Source organism: Podarcis vaucheri (assembly GCF_965113315.1).
Source record: "Podarcis vaucheri genome assembly, chromosome: 2".
NCBI lineage: Eukaryota > Metazoa > Chordata > Lepidosauria > Squamata > Lacertidae > Podarcis > Podarcis vaucheri.
This window is the reverse complement of record NC_138760.1, coordinates 34,872,716-34,893,442: the sequence shown is the minus strand read 5'-3', so window position 1 is coordinate 34,893,442 and position 20,727 is coordinate 34,872,716. Positions and strand designations below refer to the sequence as shown.

The 20,727-nt window shown below is 46.2% G+C and overlaps 1 protein-coding gene across 12 annotated transcripts in view; it reads right to left on the bottom strand.

Moving 5' to 3' along the window:
• RBFOX3 (RNA binding fox-1 homolog 3) overlaps positions 1-20,727 on the bottom strand; it is a 346,079-nt gene that overhangs the window by 17,609 nt on the left and 307,743 nt on the right. The window contains exon 1 of one of the 12 annotated variants that reach the window (XM_082210960.1): positions 1,837-2,309. The exons of 6 other annotated variants lie outside the window; for them this stretch is intronic. Coding sequence is in view for 1 of the 6 variants with exons in the window: in XM_082210954.1 (XP_082067080.1) it covers positions 1,564-1,566 (3 nt within the window). In the remaining 5 variants the exon portion in view is untranslated. Of the gene's footprint in view, positions 1-48; positions 166-265; positions 625-1,100; positions 1,324-1,348; positions 1,477-1,563; positions 1,790-1,836; positions 2,310-20,727 lie in introns of those variants that run through there. 5 more of the 12 variants (XM_082210954.1, XM_082210961.1, XM_082210958.1 and 2 more) reach the window with 5 other exon arrangements.

Sequence of the window (20,727 nt, the reverse complement as noted above, 5' to 3'; positions counted from 1 at the left end):
GATTCCAGGTTTTCTTCTGGCTATGCTGCAAGCACAAGACATGGATACCTGGCCATGGAGTACCACTAGTTTTTGTCCACATGCTTCCTTCTGGCATTTCAGTTTCCCGGAATATATAAATATTTATATGTGTGGGTGTGTAGATAGATGATAGATAGATAGATAGATAGATAGATAGATAGATAGATAGATAGACAGACAGACAGACAGACAGACAGACATAGATAGATGCACATATGTATATGGGTAATTGTGTGATACACACATATATTTAGATAATTGTGAAAAACACTATTTGCTTCTCTGTATTAACAACTCTCTTGGCCAAAGTGCAGCCATCTTTTGACACATTAAGCTGCAAGGTTCAAAGGTTATGCTTCAAAACTGAGGCTCTCAAGTGCATCCATGTGTACACATAACCATTGGACCATGATGCCAGCTAGGTCCATAGGTGTTCTGGCAGGCAGAATGGTACAGGAAAATGTGTACATTTCAGCTGTCTCCCCTCTCCAAGCTTCCAGCAGGAATCAAAGCAACAAGCCAGATTTCAAATACGCTAGATTTGTGATGTCACTATTGTGGGATGTTAGCATCCAGAATGCATAGGTAAAGGGTTAATTGAAAGAGCTGTAGAACTCTATGACCTTCATACACTCTGTGGCAGTTATGGCAGTTGGTACAGTTATGGCAGTTGGTTGAACCGTCTGAACAGTTAGAGCAGCAGGTACCGTATGTTGTGTTGTGCTGCTGTCTACCTCAGAGTATGTCAGCCTGTAAATGTTACATCAGTCTTAGATAAAAATCTACATAAGATGTTTCAGCAACTTAAGTATCATCTACCTGCATTGTATATATTTAGCCGGCAATGACTACACTAAGTAAAAGTTATTTGTTCTTTAAACTTTAAAAGAGAGTGTCTTGTGTAGTTTTTATAGGGGAGGGGAGAGAATGAAAGGGTCAAACGACCCAGGGCTGCCTTCTGGGAACACAAGTCTAATTCCCACAACTATCACACCCGAAATGGACCTGAAAACCACACCTGAAAAGGATGTGGGGGGTTTTCCCCCCAAGACAGTGTACAAGCAACAAGCGAAGCATACCTGCTTGGATCAGTTTGCCAGATACTGAGTCAAAAGTGGAGAGGCGGGGGGGAACGACTTACAAATGGACAGGCAACTACCTACAGTTGCTTCCATGCCAGAGCCCTTTAGCACTGCTGAGGCATTGCTTTTCTGTAATTCATTGGAAGTAGAATTAAAACAGAGGTTCCACACAGCACTTAATACAGCATTATATTAGAAGCAATGCCCTTCTTCATGGTCTATCCCCCCACCTCCATAATGTTTACAGTGTTACTAAGTCCTGCACATGGCCGGGGGGTTAATGATGAAGAGCCTCCCTTAATTGCTCCAGCACCTGCTACTATACTGAGAAATATGCTGGTGTGACTGCCTCCTACATCAAGGGTGCAGGACTGGGGAACAAATGAGGGCTTCCGGGGCTCTAGCCAGCCCTCGGGACTCTACCTAGGCCCCTTCCCACCCCCCAGGTCACATAACTCACCATCCCTGCTCCTTTCTCAAGTGCTTTTGCCTGGCTGGAAGATTATCCATAAGGATGTGCAGCCCTCAAAGGAAAGTAGCCTCCAACAATGCCTTAGATCCATAGCAGGAAATCTGACATGGCAGGTGGAAAGGAATGGCCAACACAGGATGGTTAAAGCTTGCAGAGATGTCCCCTACATACTTCCACTTGACCTCTCTCAGGGACAGAGAAGAAAGGATAAGTAAAACTGTCCATCATTTGGAGAATAGGTGGTCCCCCACTCAAACATACCAGGTTCTGGTTGGCACAGGTACACACACGGCCACAGTATCACTTCACTGATTTCAGAGTTGCAAGCAATGGCAGCAGTAGGGACCAGTCAGGGACTGGTTAGTTGCAGAAGAATGGGGGGAGGAACCAGCTGGGGAACCCCCAAGGAAAGGACCTGGGTATTGGTAGTGGGACAACAATGAGTGATCAGAAGGAGAAAAGGGAGAAGACTGGGAAGAGGTGGTTTGGGAGCTGAAGAGGTAACAGTGCTTAGTGAGCGGGAAGAGTCCGTGGCAGAGAGAAGCCCAGAATCAGAAGCTGAAGAGGAGGAGGGAGGCAGAGATGGGTTAGGCTTGTGAAGAGGCATGGGTGTCTCTCTCTCCTGCTATGACAACATACCCTCGTCCTTAGTCTCCCAGAACCAGGAGAGGCATGAAACAGGAGGTTCAAAGGCAAGCACATAGGCATAGTCTCTGATTGCTTGGAAGAAACCCTGGAGAGGAGGGGACTTGGGTGACTGTGGGGAGGTGGGAACCTTTAGTCTTGGCAACTGCTTCAAGGAAGCAAGACCTGATGGAGATGAGTTGCTGTGCTCATTAGGCCTGACACTCCTGTGTAGATCTTGTTTTGCTAATAAAGTGTTAACTCACTTGGCGTAATTTACTGCTGCTCGCTCTTGTCAGGATCCTCTGGCTCCTCCTGGACCTGGTTAACATGGCAGGCCTCCCTATTTGGCTCACAAGGCCAAATCAACCAAGCCTCTCCCATCTGCCTGACAACATATGGCACTGGGGTGGTGGTGGTGGGCAGGTAAAGATGCAGCTGAGCCCAAAGACAGTTTGCAGGCATTGCCTGTCAGGGGATGGGCAGCACCTGCAAAGCACTGTGCACACCATTTTGCAACACCCAATGATGAGCTGATCATCAACACTTTGCAGTCTGCTCCTTTGTCTGCATAATTTGATTTCATTGTGACATCTGGTGACTGACAGGTGGGCGGCTCTGCCCATCTATCAAACATGGCCCGCCAGACAGATCCAGCTGCCCACAGCTGCTATTCATGTGGAAGCAGCATGAAACACCTTCTGCCTTGTAGCTGTGCCACATGGCAGCCACAAAGTGTCCACCAGCTTGCTACTGGATCTCTCACACTGCGTGGAAGGTCAGCTTCCATGCCACACCAGCCATTAGGTGATCCTAAAAATGTCTGGAGAATGGTGTGATTACATTGTCCATGCTAAGGGAGCAACCCACACAATGAAGTGGTCTACGCAATTGCCATGTTCAGCAGCTACTAATGCTACTATACACACAAACGAACACTCCTCCTAGACACAATCGTGCACAGAGTTCTCTCCCTCTTCTCTCCCTTGCTCAAAAACACACTGTTTCACACCTCACTGCTCTCTTCTCCCCCGCCTCCCATCCAACACCACGTCCCCTGCCTTGTGCTGACAAACAGCCACAAGCCCCTCTGCTTGAAGCCCAAGTTCTGCTCTCAGATGCTTTATAGCCCTCACACAGCAGTGCCTCTCTCTCTCTCTCCGTTTCTCTCTCCCGGGATGAAATACATCTGCAGCTCCTGGAGCCGAGACAGGCTCTTTAATTGTGTGTGTGGTTAATTTATGACAAGGCAAGATCACAGTGGGACAGGCTTGGACAGGCAAGCTTTCCTTGCTTGAACAGAGAAACCTTCCCACCCCATGCCCTGTCTCAAGGCTGCCCTGTTCCTAACCACACCAAAGGATACTGAAAGGCCCTCTTCACCTGGGACATGGTGGCTGGCGCAAAAAGCACACAGGGAACAACCATTTTTGAATCAGCAAATTACTCAAGGGTTACTCTGCTTCTTCCTGCACCAAGTCAGCACTCAATCATCCTGGGGGAATGGGGAGAAAGGGAGACATGCATCTGTTTTACTGGTACTACAGCATCTTAGGACATATCATGCCAAACACGTTGTTTACTGGAGAGGAAACAGGCAATCAGGCTCAAGCTGTTACAGAAAGTAGAGTGATCAGACCCAGGTCTCAGGATCCTGAGCTAGAAGTCTCTGTTGGGGCAAAAATAGGCTATAGAAATGTTCTTCAAAATGTGTGTATGTGGGTGGAAGTCCTTGTCATGCTCTGGGATTCTGACCCACCTCAGAGTCAAATGAGAACTCTGACCTGGATGATTAGGCCCCTAAAGTGCTCCATGAGGCAGTTTCCAACAGAAGCTTCTGCAGAGGAGGAACCCTAACAGATAGGCCTCCATCCCATGGTTCCAAAGAAGGCAGCTCTGCCCCTTCTTCAGATGACTCCCCACACCCGAACTACCGGCAGTTCACAATGACTCTTCTTTTCTACTTCTGGGACCAGAAGAGATTCTTCAACCACACAGGAGTGCACAGCTGTATGACAGGACACAATCTCTTTAACTCCAAGCAGATTCCATCCAAGGAGGCAGGGCTTCAAACAGGCCTTACCCTCAGTTACTGGCCAGTGCTGGAGCAACACAATGAGTCCAAGATTCATCCTCACTGGAAACTCTACTGGAAGCTCTCCATGGTTCTGATTCTTAGCATTTCTAACACATCTCACCACACCTGACCATGGACTCCGGCTGAAGACAGGATACTAAATTATGCTTAAGAAACCTACTCTGCCAAATGTGGCACCCTCTAGTTGAGGAGGTTAAGTTCTGCATGTACTCGCTTGCCCTAATTTGGCAACAGAAGTTATGCATCTTGGGCTAATTTGCATAGCATGCTTGATTTGTGCATGCAATACACTTTGCATAGATGCATAAGCAGAAGGAATACTTAAGATGTTTCTTTTCTTTTTAAAAAAGCTCAGCTGGAAAAGTATTGAGTGATAGTGATGGTTATGAAGCTATGGTCATGTTTGTGCTACAATCCAATTTCTGGTGTGTCAGTGGCACTGCCATTGTGACTGTGGGAAATGGAGTCCTATGACTGCACCAAGTGCTTTGTTTCCCAGAGGCAGTAGTTGGGCACCTCTGCCATCTACTTCTCCTAGATTGCTGGAATCCTTATCCAGACTTAGTCTCATCCTATGCCATCAGCAAAAACGATTCCTACCCAGCAAAAACACAGTAGATGTCACATTGTTTTTTTAACTGCAGTCATTGGGTTAGAAAGCAGTGCTTTAAAAAAGTAAAAGAATGCTGAGATATCTAGATTCCCCTATGAAGATTTTCAAAATCTTGTATATATTAGGTTTTTATCTAGCCACTTCCACAGGGAGATAAGAAGATCCCAGATGGATCAGGGCAAAGGTCTGTCCAGTCCAGCATCACAGTGGCCAACCAGATGCTGATTAGTAACACACAACTGGGACCTGAGTACAGCAACACTCTCTGCTGCTGTGGTTTCCAGCAACTGGTATTCAAATGCACACTCTGAGAGTGGAGGTAGAACGTCCCCATCATGGCTAGTAGCCATTTATAGCCTTGCCCTTCATAAACATGTCTCTTTCCCCCCTAAGCCATTCAAGTTAGTGGTCATCACTACATGTTTTGGGAACAAACTCCAGAATTCAATACCCAAAGGACCTGGGAAGAACAACACCAACAAGATCATGAGACCCACAGAGCAGTTACTGAAAACATTGGGACAGCTGGGTCTCCAGTACAATATGTTGACAGCCAAAAGTCTGCAATTCTTCTACTTAGTGTATGTGTGGGGTTTTGTGTCAGTGTCACTTGGGCTAACCAAGCTCTTACATAGTCCTTCAGCCTGCATTGCCCTTCCAGGTTCTACTGGAGAATGGAGATCCTTAGAAGCAGCAGCCCTCAGGACTTAAGCCTGCCACTCAGTCCCTGTTAACTCTCATTGGACCTGTTGCCTAAAATTGTGCACAGACTCGGTGGCATCTGAGGTCTTTGGGGGGGGGGGTGAAGATGCTGGTCCCTTTGTGAGCTCCAGCACAGAGGCTGCAGTTACTGAAGGGTTCCTGGTTCTGTGGTCCCGGGGCTTTTTTTCCAGCTGGAACTCAGTCTACACACCTCTCAGGTGGGTATCATTGCCATTATAAGAGAACAAGGGAAGCATTCATGTTGAGTTCCAGCACCCTTTTTCCTAGAAAAATAGCACTGTGAGGTCTTATATTTAGAGGGACTCTGGTGGTTGGACTCAGCCTCAGTTTTGTGTCAGGGCACAGAACCAGAGTCTATTAAGGCTATGCTTCTGGTTTAATCAATTCCATTAACTCCTCTCCCTCTGAATCAGGAACCAAAGCCACTACTGGATGTTCTGGTCATAAAACTGCATATATCATTTTTGTTGTTGTCCCAAATAAAGGTAAAAGTTAAAAGTAAAGGACCCCTGGACAGTTAAGTTAAGCTCATCTCGTTTCAGGCCAAGGGAGCTGGCATTTATCCACAGACAGCTTTCCAGGTCATGTGGCCAGCATGACTAAACTGCTTCCGGTGCAATGGAACACTGTCATGGAAACCAGAGGGCATGAAAATGCTGTTTACCTTCCTGCCGCAGCAGTACCTATTTATCTACTTGCACTGATATGCTTTTAAACTGCTAGGTTGGCAGAAGCTGGGACAGGGCAATGGGAGCTCACCCCATAGAGTGGATTCAAATCGCCGACCTGATCTGCAAACTGAAGAGGCTCAGTGGTTTAGACCACAGATCATTTTCTTGCTTTGTGATTTTCAGACTCCTCTGGCATTCTTAGTATTTTGCCACCCCAGGCAGCCTCTTGGGTAATGCCTACTGGGTTGAGCGTGGGTGTAAAGAGACTACAATAAATTACGTGGGCCTGTATGTATGTATAAGTAAACTGCTTGTATTTAACATGGTTAGAAATTAGTAAAATGTGCTTGTTTTCCCACAGAGAAGCTAAACATTTTTCTGGAAGAAGTTGCATGTATGCATTTGGTGTTTGCTTAGAATATTTTCTTGGTCATTTTAAAGATATTACTCCATGGTGAGCAGGATTTGGGGTCATATAACAGTACGTTAAAAATAGTGGTCTTACATAATGAAGGTATTTGGTGACCCATGGTATTCTTCCCTCTGCAGGAAACAAAGGCCACAGATTATGGGTTCCTCTGCCTTTAGTGGTACATGAAACACAGCCAACAGTTTCAATAAGATTGCCAATTATAGGCAGACCTTCATAACTGCCCCTAGCTAGAGACACGTTACATTCCAGGAAAAAGGAGTATAAGTTCTGACTCACATGTAGAAATAAACAACAAAAAAACTGAATGTTGGGTCACTTGTGAGGAACAGTAGGTGCTCTGCAATTTTCCATAGCTGCATCATCAGCAAGCCATTGTTCGGCAACATCCTCAACAAAAGGATAATGCAATATCTAATGTAAAAGTTGGCAGCTTCTTCAGCCCATCAGCTCACTTCCCTACTAACTCTCACTTAGCTGGGCCAAAGGAGTCAAATTAGGTATGTCCACTGTGGATTTCCAACATTTGAAGACTTTCTCCACCTACTTAATGTATCGCAGAGATACTAAAATTCTGTTGCATCATGCTTCATGTGAAATGGGCGAGAGTAAAAAGGTTTGTGGCACCAATATGCTGATTACTGTGAGCTGGGAAGAACACAGTGCAGGCCTGAGAGGACTTCACAAATCACAATGAAGGTCCATGCAGGAGGCAATAAAAATACAGCTCCATGGGCTGCTATGTTACCCATTCCTGACCTTAAAAAACATGAAATAAGCTATGAGCACAAAACTGATTTCCTCCTTGCCACATCTTCACAATACAGGTTCTCACCACTAAGCTCATACATACCAAAAAAGGGTGAAGTATTTGCCAGCTCTACTGATTTTAAAAATGACAAGCGAGAGACACCCAGGGTTGAGGCTTAAATTGCCATGAAACAGGATTCAAGAGATAAATGCATGATTTACAATTCTTGATAATGTGTCTCAATAATACATTCCATCTTAAAACCTGCAGAAGTTTTCAAAACTTGGGTCACCAAATAAACGGCAGAATGAGAAGTAATGTGAAGCAGCCTGAAGTCCAAAAACAAAATAAAACAATATTGCAATGAAATAATATTTTAATACACCTTAAATTTATTTACCTGGGACTCATCATGAAGTTTCTGACTTCATATAGCAGAAAGCTCCATGCAGGTTTTATAAAATGAAGAAACCACCAACTAAATCAATTATCACAAGAAAGCTGCCACTAACACATTTTTCCACCATCTTTCTGCTTATTAATTTGTGGTATGAAATGCTGAGAGATACTTTAAATTAAGATCATGTTTAAAAACAACAAAATGCACCAGGCCAGGACATTGCTGTATTTACAGGCTGGGCAACAATTTCTCCAGGTACCTGGAACTTCAACATCAACATGCAACTTAATCATGTAATGGGGAGCAGAGTCAGTTTCTAGTTTTATCATTAGTAGGGCAGCTACTAGCACTTACAATACGAAACAGAAATCAAGCTTTGAAGGAAGCTGAACAATCACAGATCATCCAGTCTTCCCAAGAATTACATGACTAGTATTCTGCCAGACAACAGTACAGGTTGCAACATTAAGATAACCTTTGCCAAATGTTAAATAATATATTAAACTCAAGTTCTTGACAATATCACTTCATGCTGCAGGTAGGATGAGGTTCTTATTTCTGAATGCTCTCCATATATAAAGCTTCATTCTGATACGAAACTGGAACATCTGTAAACTAGAACAACAGAAAAGGCTAGATTCTAACTATATCTACATCTGATATGCTAAATTACTACAGGCAGCATTATTTTTTTACATGGGGACCCAAGCTGTACAGCCCAAAATTATACTGTCACATTCTACACCTCTCATTTACTATGAAGTGGAGGTTAAAAGTGAGAGGTACAAAACTTTCTAAGCCCTCAAAGAAGCAGTGTGACATGCAATAAGAGACAGGAGGCTGCAACGCTACAGACACTTACCTGGGAGTAAGTCCCACTAAATTGAATGGGACTTGCTTCTGAGCAGATGTGGAGAGGAATGTACTGCAAGAGTTCAGCGTCCCAAACGTGGGAAAGCATGGCCACATTAAAAAATAATCCAAAATTAACCGAAATAAATGAGAAGAAAAATGTGCTGAGTTATGAAAGAGAAGAAAGCCAGTGTTTTGTGCAGTGTGCACATGCCACCTCGCATGCAGACTCAACAATGGACTGAACAAGAGAAGAGGAATGGGTACCTCAACAATGGAATCTGAGTACTCCCTCTACAAATGAAGCGGGATAGCTACAACTATCTCCCACCTCTTGCCAGCCAAGCTAGTGATCTGCACTTCCCATAGATTTTGGTAACGCTTGCATATTGTTACTGTGCAAAACCAAGTTTCTTAGAATAAAACACGAACTGAATTGCATTCTGAACCGCCACTGCTTTCCTGCCGCAGTTTCTAGCCTGTGCTCTTCAGCAGATGCCTGTGTTCATGAGGTGCTTCTTCTTGCCACTCCACAGAAAAAAGTGCTTCTGCCATATGAACTGATAAAGGGGCTATCAGATCAACTTTTAATATAAATATCACACACACATACACACACAAGCCCTGCTGAGCACTATAATGTACTGAAATTAGCATAGGCAGTACAGGCTGCAGTGTGGTGATAGCCTGGAATTAGAAGCAATTGTGTAAAACAGGAGATGTCTCTTAAAATAATAGACATCTGACAATCATAATCAATGGCTTCTGCTGAGACATTCACTTTTTCAATGCTGCGTCACCAAGAGAAGGGCTCGTTTTGCCCCAGTTACAAGCTGAGGTTCCCAGATAGTAAGGATGGGGTGGGGAGGAGAAATTCCAGCAGGAATGGAGAACCCAGGGCAGCATCTACCCCACTGTGTGCACTTCTCTGCCTCTCACTGTACCCACCCGCACCACATCTTCCAGCGATGGCTTGCCATTGCCAGCCTACCTGTGGAGTGTGTGGGAGTCTTTCTAGATGTAAAGCAGATGGGGCAGCAGGGGGTGGGAGAGCGGATGGTTGGTGGGAGGGATGCCAGAGGGGACAGGGAAATGTACAGAGAATACAAAACAAGTGCCACACTTGCCGTCTCCTGATGTTGCAGATTCTAATCTCTCTTCCCTGCAACATCCCTGATAATCTCCATTATTAATTTGACCTGTCTCAGCACTCATCATCTTGAAGATGATTTCTTTCAGGGCCCATTAGGTTCACCTGATCTCCAGAGTGTCTCTCTGTGACACATCTGCCCAGATCTATAGCTCCAAGTGACAAATCTCTTGGTAGTAGAGACATAAGGACATTATCATGATGTGTGTGCACGTGTATGTGCTGGTGCATCTGCAAGAGAGAATGTGCATGGTGCCAGGAATGAGTTAAACAACTCCCTAAAGAATTTTCTTGCTTTGTTCCTCATTTCCTCCCTCACACACACTCCAATTAGGGATGAGAGCCTGCTGGGATCCGCTCAAGTAGGAAATCCTTTTCACATATCGGATCCCATCCCATCACCCTCCCAGGATGCACATGATGCTTCCCATCCTCTGCTTTGCACAAACTATTGCTTCGGCCAACAGTCTCAGCCCACCCATTCTCCTTTGAACCTATTTCCTCCCACTGCTCTCCCATGGTTTATGCCAGGGGTAGGCAACCTAAGGCTCATGGGCCACAAGCAGCATACGGGGGTTGTTTAACCAGCCCACAAGCCACCCCTGAACCGAGCCACCTGCTCAGCGAGTCCCCGCACGCTGCGCTAAAGCAGCGCAGCATGGTGCGGGAACTTGCTTCCGCGGTGTAGACGCCGGAAATCGTGTCTGTGCAGACGCCAGAAATCCAGCCCATGGAGGGATCTCCACTGGAGTGAACTGGCCCAGGCGAGGTAAACCTTGCCGACCCCTGGTTTATGCTGTAATGAAATTGGGTGTGCTGGGGGCAGGAGGTGGGGAGAAGAAGGGCATAGTAACTTTTGCAACACAGTGCTTCAGTCTACGGCCAGTGTGATAAAAGGCAAGAATGCTTCTCAGACTGTGTCAAGTCTTACTCACTGAATCTCAAGAGAAAAATATTTATTAGGGGCAACTTAGATCAGTGACGGGACCTTCAACTACACCATGCTTCCAGTCTCCAGAGCAAGGTCCATAGATAGGCAGAAACTTATTTATGTATACATACATTTCTGAGCCACTAAATCAAAAGTGGGGGGAAGAGAGAAAAATAATCTCAAAGCGGTGGGTTGCCTCTAATAAAGCTGTCCAGTTAGTTCAAGGGCTTCTGCCTGCACAGTGGGGCTTCCTCTTCCCACACACTCCCTTGCCCCCCACCCCCAAATCGGCTCTGGAGAGGTGGAACTCTTTCCCTAACAGATCTGAGGTCTGTGTGTGTGTGCAGGTAGAGGAGAGGAAGAGGAAGTCCCACTGTGCAGATAGAAGCCCTTGCACTAACAGGACAACTTGGTTGGGTACAACCCACTGTGTGTAAAAGCAACGTCAAATAAAAAGGAAAGACATAGCAACACAAAGATCAGAAGAACATAAAACTGGATAGTATGGTAGGAGAAGATGGCATAAATAAAAATGTTTCTGGCTGGTGTCTAATACCAGACATAGAGGATGCCTGCCTAATATACAAAGACAACAAATTCCACAGTATTGATGTGGCTAGGCTAAATGGCCCATTGCTTGTGGCTGCCAGGCAGATACCATAAGGAACAGTTAACAACACTATCAAAGAGCAGGCAGGAATCTATGGAGAAAGGCAGTTCTTCAAGTAGGCTGGTCCTAAGTTGTTTACAGTTTTATTCACTAAGACCTTAGTTTTTTCCTGCTTTCTCCAAGTTAGGAATTGATGCATTTTACCAGGTAGTGATGTGCCTTACAAGGTACAGCCAAAATTTTACCCCACCCCCGCAACCTGCAGTGTGAAAGAGATACATTCAAGAATTCCACCACCAAATTCTGTGTATGGTCTACAAATGCAAGGATAAAGAGGTGATGTTTGGGTTCCTTCAGGAGAACATTAAAAAAACACCCACCCACAGGAGTTTCATACTTGAAGCTTGAATTAGCACAGGGCGTTCGACCACCTTAGGCTTCGACCGCCTCATTCTGCGGCACATGTAGGCCAGACCTTTTAGACGGGCTCTTTCAGTCTCCTGGACCTCATTTTTCATACTGCATCTGGCCTAACCAAACCAAAAGCAGCTGCTGCCTCTGTGACACCAAATGCAGGACCATGAAGCTCAACAGCAGGTCGGCATGACAGCACGATAGGAGGGGTGCAAAGCAGCTGACAATATCAACACAAATATAACCAGGTGTTCGGGTCACAGCCACCCTGTACATTTAACACACATTTAAGACCACCTAGGTAAAGGTACCCCTGCCCATACAGGCCAGTCGTGTCCGACTCTAGGGTTGTGCACCCATCTCACTTAAGAGGCCGGGGGCCAGCGCTGTCCGGAGACACTTCCGGGTCACATGGCCAGCGTGACGAAGCTGCTCTGGCAAGCCAGCACCAGCGTAGCACACGGAAACGTCGTTTACCTTCCCGCTATAAAGCGGTACCTATTTATCTACTTGCACTTAGGGGTGCTTTCGAACTGCTAGGTGGGCAGGAGCAGGGACCGAACGACGGGAGTTCACCCCGCCGTGGGGATTCGAACCGCCGACCATGCGATCGGCAAGCCCTAGGTGCTGAGGTTTTACCCACAGCGCCACCCGCGTCCCCATGACCACCTAACAGAGCTGCAATTCACAGAATCATAGTATCATAGAAATGTAGAGTTGGAAGGGACCTGGAGGGTCATCTAGCTCAACCCCCTGCAACACCATTCCCAGCACCTTTAGCAAACTACAGTTCCCAGGATTCTTTGTGGGAAAGCTGCATGCTTTACAGGTGTGGCATGGATGTGACCTAGGCTAGGAATTTAGGGGGCCTGGCTCATGTGCTCCTCCTCCCAGCCCCTCCCTCGTTTCTGCTTTCTCCAGCAAGACTTCTGCAGTGTACAAAATAAACATTCTTCTGCAGGTGAATCAGGGGGAAATGAGATGGGGAAAATATCCAGCACCATATGGAATACATACAATTGCAAGCAGACACAGACCACTTGCAGTGGCGAATTTCACTTTCCATTTGGATGCATGCCTTAAGAAACAAGGACGAGCCTCTGAGCTGAGAAGGCCACTTGATCCTGCCCCTCGAGGGAATCTCCCTGAATCCCAGCCTGCTGCTCGCTCCGACATCTGTCTGCTCTCCGGTTCCTGATGCGCCTAGAGCTTGCCATTCTGCTCTGGATGCTTCTGCAGAGCCTGGCCCACGCTGCCTTGCCTGCCTCATTGGCAAGGCTCAGAGTTGGATCTAATCTTGCACTGATTAAATGTCCCTCATTAACGAGTTTCTTTAATTAATGGAGTTTTTGGGCTTGCTTGGCTTGCTCTCTCCCTGCCGTTCTCTGCCGCCTCAGCACAAACATGGGGCCATTCCCTTTCGAGTCATTTAGTGAGTGGGGCCAGTTCCTGCCGACACCGCACTTTGCTGATGGCGCCTGTCGCCTCACGCCTGATGACTCCATTTTTAACATTTCTCCCCCTTTTATTTTTTATTTTTGGGGAAAGGCAATGACCTTAAATCTCAGTGAAGTCAAACCTTCACAGAACAGATACCGAGATAGTGTCCAGATCTACATGGGCAACTGTATCTTGCGAGTGCTGAGACTTGAGTCACCATCTTCCTAAACCCTAAGTAGTTGCAATATCAGAGGGCAAAGGGAATCTTCCGCTGTGCTGTCTCCTTCTCTACTTCCACAGGAAGAAAATGTGACATCATTTCCTGTTTGGGAGCCCTTACTTTGCTTTTCCTCAGCCTGTAAGGAAGCACTACGGTTGGCCCACAACACTTGTGGGCAAACCTTTTGACTTGGTAGTCACCCATGGTATGGAAACTGTATGGGGGGGGTGAGACCAACTCTTGGTGCCACCTACCAGCTGACCCAGGGTGGCTTCCAACCTGGATGATTAGCACTCAAATGGCCCAAGACACAAGTGACGAAATCTGCAGCAGTGGCAGCTACCACAATCTCCACCACTTACACTCCGCTGTCAGGACAACAAAGCAGAAGTTTGTTCCCCAAGTGAGATCCAGCTGGTCTGATGCACACACCATGCCTTTGTGACTTGCCAGGCTAGGATTGTAAGATGATAGCAGGAAGGCTAATGAGGAGACAGTTCAACTTCTTCACCCACTGAAATGAGGACCAGGAGAAAGTTGGGAGGAAGAGGAGGAGGAGGAGGAGGAGGAGGAAGACTGGGAGATGCTCAAACGCCAGAGGCGTCTGTGGGCTATAGCTCGCACAACTTTGGCTAGAGTAATCTCTTAGTCCAACCTTACCAGAGTTGTTATTGTTAGAATGAGGTAAAAAAATCTGCAAAACGTATTGTCAGCTAAAAGGTGACAAAGAACTCTAAAACCCACTTGCTGTACCAATCTAATTCCCCGACCCAGGATTGAAATTTTCAGGCATCCTGCAACCTCACCCCCTACTGAAAATAGTCTAAGAATATGTAACTGAACGGGCTGCATTTCATTCCCCTAGTCTCCATCTTCTTTTCCTTCATTTGTGGCCTCCTTCTATGCTGAATGTCCGGTTGCAGTCTCCTTTCGGCTGCCCTTTTCTCAAATCACTTTGTAAAGCTCTATGCATTGACACACTACGACAACAACTACAATTACAGCAGCGATAAACTTTAAGATGTGTTACATCCACTCAGCTCAGCATACATGTACTGCCCAGAGTTGGGCGCACAAGCCCCAGCCTGGAGAACAGAGAAGTCACACGTGCTGAGTCAGTTTTAGGGGCCACTCAAGCATAACTGGAAAGTCATGCCTTCCTGATGCATGACTCAATGCAAAGCCAGGTCCCTAAATGCAAAGCCAGGTCCAAGTATAAAAGACTCCAAGCAGGCAAGAAGAACTTACCTGTGCAGTATCTCATATGGCTACTGTCTCATCTAAACTAGTCCCCCCTCCCCCAGGTGCTAAGTGCTTAATGCTAGAACCGCAGTCCAGCATCTGCCCAGGCTATGAATTCGTAGCATGCTAAGAGGCAACTCAGTATAAATAAGATGCTGGGATCATGAAGAACTGCATGGGTTTGCTCACCTGAATTAAAACAGGCCCACATTGGGGGCACCTCACATTCTGCAAATCAGAAGAGCACTGCCTCAATCTTCTGTCTTGCTCTCCATGGATGTCACCACGACAAATTCAGCTAATTCTCCAGGAGCAACACAAGTGCCAACACCACCAACTGCTTACTCAACAATAACATACTGCACAGATGCCAATATTTAATGTATTGGCACACACAAGCAAAGAGACAATAGCACACATATCTGGTAGTGATCTGGATGTCCGTAACAAGATGGCGAAGGGCAGGCACTGCAAAGGGAGCTGCCCTGTGCATTATAGGACTTCTTGCTAGCTTGGGGGTGGGGGGTGGAAGGAGGTGGGAGTGGTAGAGGTCCTGAAAGCCTGTGCCTGTCCATAATACCATGGTGGTATCAGGGGTTTCAAGCATGCATTGTAAGTCTCTGTCTGTGTTTCCTGGGACTGTGCCAGAGAAAAGCTGGCTGCCAGATAAAACTATGCTCAGAGTGTTATGTTCCCAGCACAAAAGCTATTAAGCAGAAGAGCTTGGTCCAAGAGACCCATCCCCCTCCAAATCTCTCCCCCCCCCAGCTACTTCACTTGTGCTCATCTTAGCATATCATTCAGACAGTGGAAGGCCTATGATAAAAGGCTACCCATTTCCCATGGACTTCTGGGGAGCTCTAGGGGGTAAAAGTTCTAACTAGAAATGCCCCACATTTCAGGTATAAGAACCCTGGATGCTGCAATCATAAACAGGAACACACGGATACATTTAGGCAACTTATTATCGTGACCTATTTCTTAAAAATGCAACTTTATATAATGCGCCCCCCTGGGTTACTACCTCTTCCAAGAGCACCCTTCCCTGCCGCTCATTTGCAAATTAATTCCTCCACCCGCTCACTGCACCTGGCATTGGGGACCAGCCATGATGCAAGTGGGACTCGGCTCTGGGTGTCTTGCATGCTGCCTTCTCCTCCAGTTTGGCCTCCTTTTCACACTAATGCCTGTCGCCAGGAAGCTGAGGTTGCGCCAGGGAAGCAACTGCCTCCCTGAGAAGGAACTGACGGCTCCTGCCATCATTCAGCAAAGCACTGACCTGTGAATATTTCATTACCCTAAACACTGCACCATCCATACAAAATAGGCAGCCTGGCCGGTGGGAACAAGCACTAGTCACATTGACAGGGGAAAGGGGAGGGGTGTCCAATGGGGTTGGGGCGGGGGAAGCTGGTTGCAAAAATGGGCTTCCCAGAAAGAGCCTATGGTGGATAGTTGCCACGTCCCCAGGGAGAATGATGAAAGCAACCATGTTCCCTCTTATGCTGTTCAACTCGTCCTTCTTTTGCAGGGCCACAGGTAAAAGGCAAGGTGTTGAAATACCACGGTGGGCTCATTGTCACTGTGAAATACGCACTGGTCGTGGGCAGCCAGAGTACCCCCACCCCCAGCTATTTGTTTCATGGGAGGATGTAGCCATCCCTGCTGCCACAAAGAGGCTGATCTCTCTGCCAACATCTCTGCTTGAGCGCAGCATGACTTCTCAATATGACCCCCTAGAGGAATGGCTGTGAGACGAGGCAGGCAGGGTCTAGGGACCTGTTATCTGTACCACTAGGGGATCAATTCATGACATACAGCATAAAATTTTCATTTATTGGCCCGGGAAGTTATACAAGTGTTGCCAGTGCGCACAGAGTCAGGTGCGAATAGCAGGGCAGGTACAGGTGATGGTGGCAAGTTAGACATGGTTGCCTTTATCCCGCAGTTTGCGCTTGATCTCCTGCGGTTGATGGCCACAGCCGGCAGCAAATTGCAACACAACCATGGCAGGAGGGCACTGAGGAAATTCCACTCCTCCTTCACCCCCCCCTGCCCCCTGTTCCTCTGGGAGAATTTGTAGACTGCCCTAGCATACCAGGAGGGATGCAGTTGCAGGACAGGGGACAGATCCATAGACTGGCTCAGCAAGGGAGACATAGTGGCTGTGACTAAAACCCCCACCCTGGGCATGGATCCCAGAGTTGGCAGGGGTAGGGCAGGGGCAGGGATCTGAAATGAGAATAAAGCAAAACCCTACTATCCCAAATATCTCTATACAATCTCACAGTATTGTGCAGCACTTTGCCCTCCCCTACACAGACCCCACCATTCCCCTAGCACCCCACTCTCCCCTCTCCCCATCCACTTAGCTTTCCGGACCTCACAAAGTCAACAGACTCCCTGTTTTGCCGCCTTCCCATATGCTGAAAAGGAAACTTCTATTTCACTTTCTTCTTCACCTCCCCAGACCCGAGAACCTGGGAATCAGTGACTTCAACGGCACAAAGATGATGCCCTAAGCAGTGCCAGGAGCAAAAAGAGCAGCTTAAGCTGCAGCCCAGAGAACAAGGCCTAGGATACCTGGCCCCTTGGCTATGCCAGCTTGTGCCTCATAATATCCAAAAACCATGATGGCAGAGAGGAATGAGGGCATGAAAGGATGCTTAATACTACAAGAAAGGGCTTTCCATCTTTGGTCATGCACACATTCAACTTGGTTACTTTGCCTGGGCATGCACACATGCAGACGTGAGTGCAGACACAATTACTATACCAAGTTGGCACTAGGGAACTAGCCACTGTGCGTGTGAGTGTTTGAGGGGTCTAGTGCTTGGCTTTCTTAGCCGGGAAGCAGGAGCTGAGATGGCATGAAATATTAATGCTGTAAATGGTGCAATTTCATCTGCATCCAGCCAACTTCATGTATATTTCACAGTGTGATGGGATGATAACGTTGTGTAACCAAGGCAAAATGGGGGGCAGAGTGCTGGCATGGGGGACATCGTTTGGGACTCGTGCACTGGCACATTCACTAGCCCTGCCAACTGCGGACCTTAAGGTTCAAACTGAAGCTGTATGCCCCTTTTAGGATGCTCAGGATAGCAGAATGTGAACGCTGTTGTGTTCTAAACTGGCAAAAGGTCAGCTCCATTAGACATGGAAGATATCCTGGTCTCACTCAGCACAGCACAACACCCAGGACACAACAGTCATATATAATTCCAGGCATGTATCTAATGCAGAAGGAAGGACTTACTTATTTTCCTAGCTAATCCCCAAATGCAGAATGTTCTTTGCCTTCCTGCTATAATATTCTGCCCAAGAGACCACAGATGAGGACATTTTTTGATATGGAACATTCTCCTTCCCTGATAGATTTAGGAACACAATCAATTTTTTTTTCTTTTTCAAAAAGTGGTAAATTCATAATAATAATTCACAGCCTAAGTAATAGAGGAAGGATGAGTTTCAGTCTCGTGTACTTGGCCGAAACCTCTGAACTCTTGCAAAAGCAAACTAAGGCTTTAAAAAACCTGTTATGGCAAGAGGGTCTTTAAAACTACAGAAAGCAAGATGGGCTGTAAAAGGCAAACTGTAGTCTCACAGACACTTCTGTGCTTTGGTATATTTCTCTCCCAGCTTATTAGAAGCATCACGTAACCCTTCAAAGTATCTGCGTAGCATTTTGTGTTACAAGAAATACAAGGCTGCTACCAAAACCAGCAGCCCCACATCAAATTCTCTCCCTCTGTGTAGTATAACATATGTATCCTGACATCCTCACATAGTGCGTTTTCTTGCCCATATTTCCACATAAATGGCTGCTGGTGGAGGATGGGGAGGTGAGGTGATGGCATCAGAAGGACACAGGGGAAGTTGACTACATGTTACAGCAGGAGGGAACTGGACATGGGGCTGCTGCCATTTTGGTAGCAAGTAGTTCAGCCTTCACTCCAACAGAACTTAGAACTTTTTGACCACCTTAGCACAAAACAAGCCCAGAATTTAGGGAAGAATCCCATGGTTGTCCCAGGGTTTCTGTCACAGAGTGGCTGCAAATCCAACCCTGAAATGGCGACATCAGGTTTTGTGTGAATGCAACCTATACTTTTGTTCACTCTCTTGCATATGGGACTCCTTAATGCGTCGTAGCTGCATCAGACAGCCTCTTCATTTTCCAGTGGGGAATTCCTGAGCAGATAAGCTCAGACCCATATTAATAAACACATAGAACCACAGCAGAACACTTACTTGCAAAAGAGACAGGCAAAATCTTTGGTTATGTTTAGCATAAAAATGTAAAGATTCTAACAGCAACACACACAAACCCAACAAGCAAATCGATGTTAAAAAGAGAGAATGCAGTTCACACAGGAGACTGTTCCTAGATTTGACCTAGTGACAGGTTACAATAAGCCCCCTCTTTATTTACTAATTGCTCTAAGGCTTCAATTACTAGAGTTGCTAACTTCTGGCAGTTATCCGGTGCCATTTAACTGCTGTGAGACAAGCAGAAATTCATCAAGTGAAACTTTCTCTGGCATGGAAATGGGGGAGTGATGGGAAAACCTTCCACTGCTCAGTATCTGTTTGTTGTGCAACTATTAATTTAATACTGTAGTACCTTGGGTTACAGACGCTTCAGGTTACAGACGCTTCATGTTATAGACTCCACTAACCCAGAAATAGGACCTCGGGTTAAGAAATTGCTTCAGGATGAGAACATAAATTGTGCTCTGGCGGCAGCAGGAAGCCCCATTAGCTAAAGTGATACCTCAGGTTAAGAACAGTTTCAGATTAAGAACGGACCTCCGGAACGAATTAAGTTCTTAACCTGAGGTACCACTGTAAACTGCTTAACAATTAAAAGCACAGGTGACCAAAACTTGACAAGTCTGCTAATCACATGTGCACTTAAAATATGTGCTAACCTGGTACTACATACACCAGATTGTGGGCATTCATGCTGTTCGGACAGTGTTCCCTTTGCATGAGTCTCTCTTACTCTGGAGATTTGTTATTTGAAAGCTCAGTATTTTTTTCTTAAAAGTGTTAATAGACCTACTTTGTTTGGGATGGATTTTAATGATTTAGATGTTAAGCCTGACCAATCCCAGGGGTTTTCTGGACAGATTGTAATATGCGCACACACAATAAAAACAGAAGTTAACATTTAGAACATTTATTTTAAAACTCCCACGCCATCCTTTCCCCCATTCTTTCTAATCTATTCCCACCCACTCCTACGCTCATGCCTCTCCCCAACACAAATCTCTCTCCCTGCCCACAAAGGTGGGCGGAGGGCAGCAATTTGTCCATTCCAACATAAACAACTCCACTTTTCTTCCATCTTTGATTTCTCTCCCTTCCCCTCTGATACCCATTTCGCCTCTTGCGGCAGCCCCAACATATCCCTTCTGTTACCTAATGCTCCAGTTTAAGAGCTGAGTTTAGACAGCGTGGGATAAGGCAGTAAGGGGTAATTTTTATTTCTCTATACAATCTTTTAATGGCCATTTTACCCTGCGTCTTATTGGATTGTTGTTGTTACCTGTCCTAAGCTCCTGGGGTGAAGCAAGTTTGGAGGTCAAGATAAATCCAATACATTTATGTAAATGGTGGTATCATTCTTCCTATTATACCCAGTGCTTTCCATGTAACAATTTGGCCTGGTTGAGAACAGATTTTGAAGAGAACAGAAAACCCGCAAGAGCCTGTTAGTGTTTCTAAACAAGTGGTCAATCACGCAAACAAGCAGGCTCCCTCCTTTCATGGCTCCATGGCCATTTCCATGGATTAGGGATGGGAAAAGAGTGATAGAGTGTCATGGGACTTTGAGGGAAAGAATTGATCAGAAAGGGACCATGCAGCGGAATCTAGCTGTACACCTGTACAAAATTACAGAATTGTGACTGTTTGGTATGTTGTGAACAACTATGTTCTGATCTATCCAGATCAGGCAATGTAACAAGGAAAGCCT